Here is a 13,617-nt window from a genome sequence, read left to right as displayed (position 1 = left end):
GTCGAATTGTTCGTGTGACATAACTGCATATGATAGCAGCCGCGGACACACAGCGCTTGTACCTATAGTTGTACCACGCGCGTCCAGTCAGCTCGCAATCACACCTGTCTGGTTATCACCGTTATCACCACATTAGTCAGATGAATCACCGCATCCAGCCGTTATCACAATAAGTAACAGTAATGTTTTGATGTCAGTGTTATTGTATTGATTAGTGATAGCGAGCAGAAGGATAATAAATAAATTAACGCTTTGTTGTTATGTATTACCTAATTTACGCGAGGGGAAAGTGAAAAGTAGCCACTATTTATTCAATGTAGGTATTAATGTATGTATCATAGTTATTAGTAAAATACTTGCACAATACTAACTAAAAAAAATCATCTATCTCATCTAATTTGCATATTGGCTCCGCTACCATTCCCGATTATTAAATTGTACTTATACTTATGTAATAATGGTACTCATATGTATATCAATTTTAAGTAGTTACAACTCGATAGTACTATCAGTAGTACTCATGATGTAATAATAAACAAACATATCCTACACTACTGGTGATATATCTAAGCCTCAGTCAGACCTCTCCACACAGACTAACAATCAATTCTTATTACGTCAGAGAATGGTGGGTACGACACTGCCTTCATTCATAACTTACAGCAGTTTTATTTAGCCTCTGAGAGCACTTGCATACTACATACACATTAATGTACAAAGATATATATTAGTCTTTCTAGGAATGTAAACTTCATTATGTATTTACCTAAGTATACCACAATAGTCTATGTCCTTGATAGAGTGGCGCTAACAACTCACAACCACAAACAGTTGAAGCGCGGGGCCATCGATACGACTAGCGAGACACCACTTCAAGGAGAATTCTGCTAAATCCCGCTGATAATAGATTATAACTTATTTGATTCCCTGAAACTCATGCAAGATGTACACAGAGGTCCAAAAGTGTGCCAATATTATTATACTTATTTGCTTTGGACATTTATTTCTTAGAATTTGTTTTATCTCGAATTAAAAAGAACTGATGTAAGTTAACATCTGTTCAGCTCCGATAGTACAGGTAATTGTATCTGACAGGAAAATAAGAAACAATAATATGATAATTTTGTAGTGCGTGAATTTTAGAAATTAAGCACGTAAGTAGTTTATCAGTTCAGACTAATAGATAAGTTTATTTATAAGATAAAGTATGAATATTTATATATATCGCTAAGTATTTCGTCAGATAAAACTTTCAGGCTTTACTTGTTTTGATTGCGTGGGTACATCACACCTTGACACATTTATACATAGTATACTAAGTAACTAGACTTTCTGAACTTCTGAAGAACAGAAGTAGACTCTAGGTCCGAGAAATTCAAATAACAACAAAAAAATGTTTGCTCTTCGAAGTCGTAGTCATTATAATCAGAGATTACACATGTAAAATGCTTGATATTGCGTCTGTTTTGTGACGTGTGTGAGTTGTTCTAATGTCAAAGTTCAGCAAAGTATGAATTTCCTGCTACTACTGCAAATATCGACTATTGAAAATCCTTTCTTATTTTATAGGACAATAGTACTGGTATATAATAAAATTAATTTCCTGCAGCGCGCTACAGACTGCACGGTTGGCGCGGTGGCTGGGCAACTGGCTGCCGTGCAACGGGTAGAGGGTTCGATTCCCGCACGGAGCAACTCTTTGTGTGATCCACAAATTGTTGTTTCCGGTCTGGGTGTCATGTGCATGTGAAATTGTATGTTTGGGTGATAACATATTCATGATGCCGCTAATGTAGCTTAGTATGTCAAGTATGGTGACCATTTCCAAACAGATAGCCCATGAGTTACGTCACTCCTGTTTCTAAGTTCAAAGTACGTAATAGTTACATACTTAGAAAAAAATCTAATAAGTATTTACTATTTTTTTTCTTATTAGACAAGGGAGCTGGTGGTATTCTGTGTTACAGTTAACAGTAATTCACTGAGCACTTTATCCTAGTTATTTGAACAATTTCGGAGATCGTAACTCGAACGATGCTCATAGAGGTCGCTAGTGTAAACTGTCGACACGTTAGCGGTTCAAATGTTTGAGTTAATGTTACATCTGCCTCAGTTAATGGCGGACTCAGTGCTGTTCTTGTAAATAAATAATTACATTGTTTTGTTACGCACCGGTCTATCTCTGTAATCACCATTACACATTGTGACGCCTACGTATAGCGGAGTACGCGCGCTGACTCATATCTACCGATATCTACCAGTAGATAGTAGTCTAAAATTAGAATTAGGATAATTATTTGCTAAAAATATATTTCTATTGCTGACTGCTCTGATTGTTGGCTATAAAAATCCTGAAGCCTGTACGAGTTGGCAGTGCCACTGTGCGCCATCTATGGAGCCGGTTATAAAAGACTTAATTAATATAATAACGTTACAAAATAATATCAAAATTATTAAATATTATTTTACAGAATTATTCAAATGAGTGAAATAATTATTCTGTCGCTGTAATAGTGCCTATCAATATTTTGTAGTATTATCTCATTATCGGCGAAAAGCCACTACTGGATAGTTTATCTGGCTGGCTGGTGTCACCGAGGAGTTGACAATATATTGTAGCGCGGCGGCAGCAGCGCGGTGCAGTGCGAGTGTGGCGCGTGCGCGGTGCATGCAGAGCTCGGCGCGGTCGCGCGCGCAGCTTCCCAGAAAGCGTTTTCCTGGTGTGTCGGTGAGCGCAGATTGCGGTGACGAATACCTACGTCACGTCGGTGACGCGGTGTCGCGAATCTTAGTATAAAAACGTGCGTGTTGGCGCGCCGCGTCCCCTAGTGTTCGGTGGTTCCGAGTGAGGACAACCTGGCGCCCCGCAATGGACGCATGGACTCCGACGTGGACGAGTCGGGGGATGACACCGTGCCCGCCGGTAATGTCCGCCTGTGACAGTGTTGTGATGTGCTAGTGACCACGTGTGGTGCGATCATGGGCTCTAAGTCTAAGGTGTTATGGTTCAGTTGTTGTGTCGTGCCCTGGCGCTGGCCTGGTGCCGGCTCTGGCCAGGACCTCCGCTTACTGCCTAGGGTTGTGTCTAGTTCCCCCTGTGTGGTAGCCGCGTATGTATTTGCATGGGTTAAGGAAAATATTTCTCTGTGATGTGCATTGTAATTTTTGGTTGACAAATAGGTATGCATTGTTTTAAAACCAGACAGAAAAATATGAACCTAAAAAATTCGCTTACTAGTAATTCCATTCACACAAGTAGGCATCTATAATTTGGTAATTTTGAGAATTGATTCGATGCATTAAAACCCTTTCCATTACAAAATAAAATAAGGTTATTAATTACTGTTTTGGTTAACAATAACCTTATTTGGTTAACGACACGAACTCTGACCTCATGCAGTTCTATGAGTAATATTTAAAATAAAATGAATTACAATTAAATTGTAAATGAATAAATTATTGATTTCTTTAATTAGGTAATTATATAGTGGCGTGATGCATGTCGTGATGGTGTTAAAAAATTAAGTAATAAAAATTACTGTGCGGCCGGGCGCGGGGTTGCATTTAGGCCTACCTAACTACGATTAGTTAAAATCAATTTATGCAGAAATATTACTACAACTTTACTTACGTAATGCAATTATTATATACTTATATGTACTTAATATGCATGCATGAATCATTTAAATTATATAAATATATGAATACAAATCACTATTATATTTGTACCATACAAAGCTGTCAATATTTTGTCACCAATAACCATATACAAGGTATCAATACTAGGTCCCTATTTTATTCTTAATTAGAATTTCTCTTTCTACTAACTCTAGAGTTAAATAATTAGGTTATGTTTATCGGTATTTAACGCAGGCGTATATAAAGCACCTAATATATTTTCTATCATATAAAAAAATATATTGATTATAGTCGAAGTTGATGAAGATATGTACCGACCTGCCTTCAATATGAAACAATTGGTCGGAAGTTTAAGAAACTACAATAAATAGAACAAAATACATTTACATAAAATAATATTCACTACAAAAAATATTCTTCATCATGTTTCACACAAACTACTGAAAATAATTCGTGTAATTGTTGCCGAGGTTTTATCCACTGTTTTTCACAAGCCCTCACCCAGCTCTAGAGGCTTAAATATGTGCACAGTGAAACATGTTGCACTTTCAGAAGCATTAAAAAACACTTGTCAATCATTTATTCAATCATTGCTGTAACTGAAATAGGTACATTACTATACACATACTATACGATAGAATATAAAATGTCAGCAAGTCGGGGCTCTACTTCATACCTATTCTAGTATTTCCTTATTTATAAAGTTGTATATTACTACCTAATATTTCTTCGTTTAATACTTAAAAAATTAATGAATACCTAAAATGTTGTACTATAGAATATCAAAGGCGTTTTACAATAAATTATGTAAATTATACAATACAACATGAGAATCATAACTGCAATAATTTAAAACCTTACCTGGTATAATTCTATAATAGATAGGCTATAATAGATAGTAATAGACTTTAGAATTTGAAATAAGTCCTACAATAGTGTGTGAACAGCAGCATTCAATTCGCACAGTTGATTTCTATAGCGAACACAATAACCATAATTACAGACAATGCAAAATATCGTCCAGAATAAATTAATAGATAGTCGTGGTTTATAAACCTGAATTACAAACCTCTATATTCTTACGCAAGAAATACTTATAATGGCAATTTGTTCAGAATATGTATGTATTAGAATTGCTCTATTCGCAGTCAAACCAAGTGTTTAGCCCCAATAGCCTCACTGCTACGAGGGCGCTACGACAGAGCTACGAGCTGCTCTAGTTTCATTACATTACATTTACATTCGAAGTACGCGCTGTAACTCGTTAAATTACTTTATAGTTACTAATATAGAAGTATATTGACCTGAAAGAAACTCAAATTCAACAGTCACGTTAATCAAAAAACTTCCAAAGTTAAACAAAGCGTAGGTCTCCCAATGACTGCAAATCGGTCTACAGAATGCGACCTTCTAGAATTGACTAAAATTCAGTGGTAAAAACCCCTTACCTAATAACACTAATAAGTAACTGGCTACATGCGGTATACTATCGAGAATATATCATAATCATTATCGATATAAAATTCCAAATAATTACTATGACAGTACCGTACACGCGTACAATACTATATCAGTGATAGCGAAGCTTTTCAATGTTTATGATTTCTATAATCGCTGCTCTCTCTAAGTATCGCCAAGATTAGATAATTAGACACCACCTGTTGCTGTCCGTTATCAGTTACAATAATTATTATCTAAACGATTAACGCTAACTATGTGCAGATCGGCTTCCTTGTCGCCAAATTGAGGCACACCTGTACTTTGTAACCTTCATTACACATTACACGTGCATTTAGCTATAGTGGCTGTTGGATACACATCACTATCCACGTGTCCAACTGTACAATGTTTTAATGTACTTGTATATTTGTATAACAATACTTCCACTGCAAACGACGCTACAGTTCAAGAATACTTACAAGAATATCAGAGATATTTTATGAAACAAACATCGAATATCAAAAAGAGAACATCAGCGTAATATACATAACGTTGATCTTCTATTCTGGTTTTAGATGGTTTTGATCTATTTTACTTATTATTCCTGAATCTTATTAAGAAATTAAAGAATAATTATGGGTTATAGTTTGAGAATTGGGTAACTTGAATTTTCGTCGCCGCGTCTGAATATAGAGTACAACAACCATAAATGCACATCTTTATCCCATGAAGTTGAGGTTTGGGTTAAGCTAAAACTACAGAACGCCGTCTCTACCAATCCTTATAAGGTCTTTTCATTCTTTTGACATTACATTTGTGGCACCTATAAATAACTCATAGATTCTGTTTATTTCTCCTGAAAAAGAAAATGCGCTTTGAATATAAAACTACATCAAATTCGCATTTTAAAAATGAATCTGTTTGCATCACTAGGTGCGGTTGTACCGTGACCACGATAGCCCAGATCATGGACAGCGAGGTGATAAGCGATCTGAGAACACTGTGTCTTTCAGTTTACATCGTCTATAATAATCGCTCTCATGTTTTCTTACACATGTTTAATGTATGTATTTGTAGGGTGGATGGATATAATATTGTAATTTGGCGTGGTTTGTGCAGATCCAGAGAAGTGGGAGCGTCCCGATGTGCTGCGGTGCGTGCGCTGGGTGGCGCGCACGTTCGGCGTGTGCGCGCCGCGCAAGCACCTGCTGCCCGACACCGGCCGCGCGCTGCTGGCCCTCACCGAGGACAACTGGGTGCAGGTACACTTACATTCCTTGTTCCAGTCTACATTCCATCTGTTAAAGCACTATTCCATACAGTATACGTCCTCCTTTCCAATTAGAAGTGACCTAATAACAAACATTATTTGCTTTCATTTCATCATTCTTTACCCAATCCAACTTCATACAACGTTTAATAACTGATGTAATAATTACATGTGTATAATGAGGGTAATACCGGGTTTGTACACACAATACTCTCGTGGCTGTCATTAAACAGTGCTTACAGTCAGTTTCAGTTTATCAGAGTATCATACAGTAACAGTTAACATTAGATCAATAAGACCAAAACTGTGAATGCAATCTCCGTACTTCCCCGATTCCAAGCGGCCACAGTACAGTCATCGAACTGAAACACTAACAGATTGGAGTAACTGTAACACGACCTCTGAAAGTTAAGTTAAAACCGCGTCCAATTAGATTGCGTAATGTTGTGTAAAACATCAGTAATTAAGTAGATATAGGTTACTGTACAGTTAAATTCTTTAAATGAGTAGTTTATGAAACACGAACTAACTGACTGAAAAACACTGACTGACTGAAACTGCAAATATCATTTCGAACCATTCAGTAGGTTTTGCGTAAAAACAACAGTCATCTGTTCATCACAATGATATCAATTATTGTCTATTTACTTCTTTGATTACACTTATATATTTGTAACAAATTACTGATTAATTCCCTTGCTGTATGTCCTGCAGGTGTGCTCGGGCAGCGAGCAGTCGGCGCGCATCTACTACGCGTACCTGCGGCACGCGCACGCCGGCGCCACGGGGCAGCCGCCGCCGGAGCCGCTGCCCGAGCACCAGGCCACCACCAGCCAGGCTGCCGCGGCAGACTACAGTGAGTACTAACCCTAAGAATGTTAATTAAACCATAATAACGTACAATGTGCTTAAAAAGAAGGTTGAAGTTACACCCAAATTACTTTAAAACTCGTCTTCAATATTTTGACAAGATACACTATTTACCTATTAGCTTATGAAGTTATGACTTCGATTTCAGACCTTATCAATCTACCTCTGAACAATACTTCATAACAATGTTTTCAGTTTTAATTCTAAAAGTGGCTAAAACCGTGCAGTCATAGTTTAATTATCTCGTTTATAAGTAAGGTTATTATATATCCACATCTATTTTACAAAACTTAATTAATTACACTGTAATAAAACTTATTTACACTGTACTAACATCTCATCCATGAGCCAGCCACTGAACGAAACCTGTTACTGAGGTATATGACTATTGTAACTAAAATATTTGCCTTTTAGTTATGAAATGAATTATGAATAATATTTTTGTCTGTTAATAGTTATTAGTTAGTAGTATAGGTAGTTAGTATAATAGTCATTGAAAAAAATATCCTTATACATTCGTGTGGAATTCGTAACGCATAATATATTTGGTAACAGCGCCATCTATTGGCAACTAACGTAGTGATAATATGTTACGAGTAGAAAGCGCGCCAAAAAACTTATGAATGGATGCGATGAGTCAGTGAGCGAGGCGCGTTCCATTCATCTCACACGGTTACTGACTCACGTACATTCGCGGAAACTAAACTTTGAACCGTAATTGTTGGCCAATTTATATAATTTCGTATAAACATTATTCACTACACTATAATTGGAAACTATATTTGTTAAAATTAGGTTGCTCGTGCGACATGTAACTGCGGAATATACCGTACCGTTTGCATTATATGGGTCACCTGTGTTTAGGGTCACCGCTCGCTAAACTATGCGACTGCAAAGAATGTGCTCTTGGTGCTACCTATACCTACCCAATCACTATCATTATGTTTTCTTAAGAATATCTTTTCGTTTTTTATTGTCTGAGAGTTGAAGTTACTTTACTTACCTACCATAAACCTGTAGATAATGTTTATGTTAATTAATACTAGTAGCTCACGGACGATAATTAATCAGTGGTCTTACATTTAGAATGTAAAAAGTGCCTGCTAGGGGTTTTTGATGAGTAGCTGTAAGTTCAAATTAAAACGTGGTTTGCTTATCTTTGGATTTCCATGTATAGGCCCTGAATATTTTTGACCTTTCCCTCATGTTGTATCCCTGGGGAGTCGAGGCTAGATGTGATCTGCCCCAAAATGCTGGCGTATCTTAATGGATCATCTGAGCACCGGTCATTACGCCCAGAGCGTATCTTCGGCCGCGAGTAGGGGCGCGATGTAACTCGATTGTTTTTGTATTCTCTGTAGAAAACAACATCACGCTCAAGAAATGTGAAATATTTATTTTTTTCAATTAATTCTTTCGCGTTGAATGTGTTGTTCACGTTGTAACGTTGAAGGCACGCGCTGCATGGTTGCCGTGCTTGACTTGCTGCCAAAATATTATCGGCGCCCATTCTTTGGTGATGTGGCATCCATCTGGCATCCTCGCATACCGCCAATTTTGTCAACTTCCACAGAAACGGATGTGGTATGTGGGAAAAGTGTAGAAGTGTAAAGTCGGTAGTTCAATTGCGCGTTGAGTCAGATGTTCGGACAAGTAAATGAAATTCATCGAACTTTTGTGAGCGATACAAAACATGCAGTTCATCAGAATTTCGGCGGACAGGTCATTTAATTATTTTGTTTTGAATTTGGGATCTCGATGGAGATTCCCGGCCCCGGTAAGATGGCGCGCATATTTGGCGCGCTCCCGCTGCCGTCCGTTCCGTTACTCACGCGGCCGCGGCGCGCTACTGATTCACTACGCTATTGACAACCAGCTCCGTGGATACGTCATTAGCTGGCCTCATCATTATTATACACGCGGCTTTTTATTAATTCCATATTATGTCAGCACACAACGAAGCCTGCGAGAATATTAGAATTTGCATACCTAAGAATACCTGTTTGTAAATTTCAGCTTAAGTATACCTAATAAAAAACAAAAACTGGAATAGGTACCTACCCATGCGCCATTTTTCTTAGAAATAAATACATATTTCAATCAAATACTGACGATTCCATTGACAGCCAAAATAAGAACAAAACAGCCACAAACTACGAGGAAAAATTGACTGCAAATATAAAGAATGTTAGGTACATGTTTACAGTAAAAAATAAAAGACATCGTCGAGACCTTGCAGGTTGGATAAATGATTGCAGTGAACTCTGTCCAGATGAATGGTTTATTGGTTAAATGCGATGACTAAATAACTTGTAAAGCAATCATTCGTAGAAATAACTTTCTACAGGCAGGTCAGCACAGAGCCGGATCTATCGGTGTGGCGTTGATTGGCTCAATGTTTGATTGCCCGGTACTAAGTAGTTAGCTTGTGCCGACTGTCAACAGATGAGGCTCGAGCCGGTGACTAACCAGCCTCTAGTTGTCTTACACAAGATGGTCCAAATACTAGAGCGCGAGTGCTGCACGATGGCGGAAGTGAATCAATATTTACTCGGAACTGATTGTGAATCACTGTTCCGGATTGAATCACTACGATCTCAAACCGTTAAATGAATTAAATTCTTAAGCTTTGCGTGATAGTGTTGATGTTGGCTTGCGCGTGCGCGCGGTTATACATCTTTATGTGAGTAATGAGCAGGCGCCGGCGGTGTTTGCGCGCGTCGTGGGAGAGTTGGCTGTTACAAGTGTTATGTGTCACTATGGTTGCTTCCATTCATATAACAGATACTAATAATGTCCTCACAAACTTATCCATACTTGTAGTGGGTAGAGATAGGGTTCCTAGTTTCAAAATTGGATCATTGCCTCCGTTCAAGGACACCTTCGGCTCGGGTTGGGGTTTTCCAATAGATTCATCACTTGCATCATGTAAAACTTCTTTATAAGTTGATTCACGTACGATATCTGACGTTATATCGTACGGCAACGGCAGCTTTAATAAGCAAGCACAGCATCATTAGTCTGTATGCATAAAAACAATTGAAACCGAACGCCATAATCATTGAAAAAAATCGTGCTCTTGTAGATCCGATATGTTAGGTCCCTAAAGTCACTCAGTCATTACATAAAATGGCCAGAATTTAAAATAAAATCAAGATCATAATTTATGTCCGCTTTGCATGTCACACATTTTAATGCGTCACACATTTAAAGTCATTAATAAATATCATTTGTTACAAAATAAAAATGAGAAACATGGCGACAGTTGTTTCATGCACCCTAATGTGTCGGTGTTACAAGTGACCTTTTTATTTATTTCTTGAGTAAATTGGCACAAACATCATAAATATCAACGAGTTTGTTTTACTTAGCGCTCGCCTGCCATTGGCCGGCTCAGGCCCGGAGCCCTCCCACACCACACACGAGGCATCCTCTGCAAACCACAGTAAATTAGATGTTTTATGGTCTGCCAACATAAACAATTTAATTTCCAAAAGTCTTGAGCACTTTAATTCGTTTTGTTGAATAAGAAGGTTGCAGGGGTGACCTCGACGTAATGGCGCTTAAATTACAAATGTCAGAAAGGTTTAACGCATCAATATAAGACCACATTATTTAATAGGTTATGCTAATTTAATAAGTGTATAAAACTGACAATTTTATGTAGTACAAGGAAAGAAATAATTATTAGTTTGATATCTAATGGAATCAATAAATCAAGGAATATGAGTTTTCAGGAAGTCTCTGGCCACTTGTATTATCTTGGTTACTGACAATATATTTACATGCTCCCCCACGAAGTGACTAAGTGACTGGTTGAATGAGAAGTAGGTACCTGTGTCGGTTTCGGCAGTTATTCTAAATTTAAATCGTGCAGATAATGGCGGCAACACGTTTGGTAATGTGTTCTAGGAATCGCGTGGCTCGGGTGATTCGGCCGCGTCGCGTCCGCGCGGCGCCTCCTGCCGCTTACATAATTGCACGGAACAACTTGAGACACCAAATATAGCAACTGCGGGCCATAGGTTAACGAGGGACTAGACGACTATTGTCCATAATGAGCTCAGCCAATGGGAAGCCGGGACAGAGCTAGCAGCTCCCGCCCGCGTCCGTGCTGTACAGCCTCAACATCTCAATTATATTATTAAAACAAACCGCTGGCTTAATTCAATTTCGTTTTCACACAGTAGTATTCGCAACTGTATCTCAATCGGTTTGTTTTATGTCTGGGGCCAATTTTTAAATTACAACACGTAATGTTGTGTGTAGGAATTGTAAGAGAAATATCAACAGGACCACTTTCCGCGAGCAGCCTTTTGTCATACATATGTGTATAGAAATACAGAATGGAGTATATTTACGTATGCACTGTACATATAGTGTAGGAAGTGTGTTGTGTGGTCAACCGCAAGATGTAGGTATTATATTATGTATAAATACGAGTTCACTTGGCGACGCTAGTTCTGCGGCCGGGGATATCCACCGACCGCGCGAGCGACCTGCGCGCCTGTCTCGTGCACCTTACCCAAGGCCATCTTGCATAACGCATCTCCTGCACACCAACTATTTGTCGCGAACGTTCATAGCAATCCGTCTCTTGTCCTATAGATAACACCTATGACCTTAGAAACATTGTTGTAACTTAAGTGACTCAGATATTGACAGACTCAGGTTTTAACATGTTTTTATATTATTGTAAATATAGTTTATTTTTGTCTAAGTTTATGCATGCAGGCGACGTTGTTATAATTCGGGCAACATTTCGTGACCGCAGTCACGTGGAGGATACCTATACTTACTTATATTTTTAGTTCACACTAGTAGATCGCGTTTATGAAATTGTCGCTATGTTCCGACAAGTACGTAGGTTTGTAGATACAGCTATGTAGCAATGCACGAGGGTCGCGGCGGGGTGCACATTACCATGAATGTCGAGGATCAGGAGTCGCGGCCCGCCGCCCCCAGCCTGTCATAACACGGGATTTGTTTGATGAGCGGCCCTGCTGGGGAACACTTCAACCCCTCTAGTATTACAATAAATGCCATTTTAAAGGAAAGGTTACATTTTATTAAATCACGAAATATTGCTCGGTGTGTGATGAATATTCAATTGAAATCTCAAGTTGGCAAGTTTGCATAATACAAGATGTATCAGGTAGTGTGACATGTCAAACTTAATTTAATGTTTGGTGTACTCTGTGTCGGTAACTAGGTACTGTTGGATAAGCAATATGGGAATCTTAACAATATGGGAGTTCTGTAACGATACGCTTAGCTCGTCTAGGTATTCAGACGTAGTACTTGTCCGAGTTGTCCGTTGCAAAGTTTTATCCGTTTCACTCTTGAGAACCCGAGATCCCCTTGGTTAACAATCGCACTTCCGACCAATCGAGCGATGAGCCAGGCTTGCTGCGCTAAGTATAATAATAGTGGAGAGCACCTGTGCGGGTGTATGCTGGTGCTCGGCTGCTCCAGACCGGATTCCTCTGCTTTCACATTCCCGTGGCCGGCGGGCGGTGCGGTGCGGTGCGGCGCGTGATTCATCGCGGAATGCGGACCGTGTGAACTTGCCTAAGAGGCTAACACATCGCGCATGCGCACCCAATGCCTGGGGACATTGACTCGCTACTTCTACATACCTTACACGTATGCCTACTTCAGAAAGGTGATAATTAATTAATACCCGAGTAACATTCTCTGTAACATGGTATCGTCCTGGGATCTTTTAAGTCGTGTTATACGATGCCTTTATTTGCGCGGTTATTGTAATTTGTGCCTTGAAATGTCTACAAAGTTTGTTCATAGTTAGTAGATAACAGTGAATTTCTTTGTTACACTACTTTATGTTCTCAGGATTTTACCAAATATATGTACCCATGTATAGAGGTCAATCAAAAGTAAGATCATTTTAATGAGGCTATATGAGATACTTACATAAGTCAGAGTGGACTCATAATGGCCATACATACATAGATTACGAGTAGTGTCTTGACAAGGGCTTAATAACTTAAAGCAAGAGAAATGATAATGAGACAGCGAATAATGATGGGGGGATCTGAAAAGAAAATTGAACAAAATGTTTGAATTCTGTCCTTCTCATTCAGCAATGATCCTTACGATATAGAGTAACTTTTGGATCATTTTGAAATATAATTGTTTTGATTTTGAATTTGATTCTATCAGTTATTGGTGCCAGTTATAAAGTACTTTTATGGAACATTTCCTCACTACTGGGACAAGCTCGCTACAACCTCCCAAAACCGCTGTAACTCCTGTAAACCAGGATCTACTGTAGATACAACCATGAAAACATCGGAGCACTAAAATCCGGTGCGTCTCAGGGACATGAATAACTGTTTTTGATCCCGCAACGAAATGAATCAGAAGATATAATTAGA

General features: G+C 38.6%; 1 protein-coding gene across 1 annotated transcript in view; it reads left to right on the top strand.

Moving 5' to 3' along the window:
• The first annotated feature begins 2,470 nt into the window (after positions 1-2,470).
• The window catches only part of LOC118265466 (DNA-binding protein D-ETS-6), a 30,511-nt gene continuing 19,364 nt past the window's right edge, over positions 2,471-13,617 (top strand). The window contains exons 1-3 of the mRNA XM_050705916.1: positions 2,471-2,923; positions 6,199-6,341; positions 7,064-7,205. Of these exons, the coding sequence (XP_050561873.1) occupies positions 2,878-2,923; positions 6,199-6,341; positions 7,064-7,205 (331 nt within the window). The 5' untranslated portion in view covers positions 2,471-2,877. The remainder of the gene's footprint in view (positions 2,924-6,198; positions 6,342-7,063; positions 7,206-13,617) is intronic.

Source organism: Spodoptera frugiperda, chromosome 28, assembly GCF_023101765.2.
Source record: "Spodoptera frugiperda isolate SF20-4 chromosome 28, AGI-APGP_CSIRO_Sfru_2.0, whole genome shotgun sequence".
In the NCBI taxonomy this organism is placed as follows: domain Eukaryota; kingdom Metazoa; phylum Arthropoda; class Insecta; order Lepidoptera; family Noctuidae; genus Spodoptera; species Spodoptera frugiperda.
This window is presented reverse-complemented; position numbering and strand designations above follow the sequence as displayed.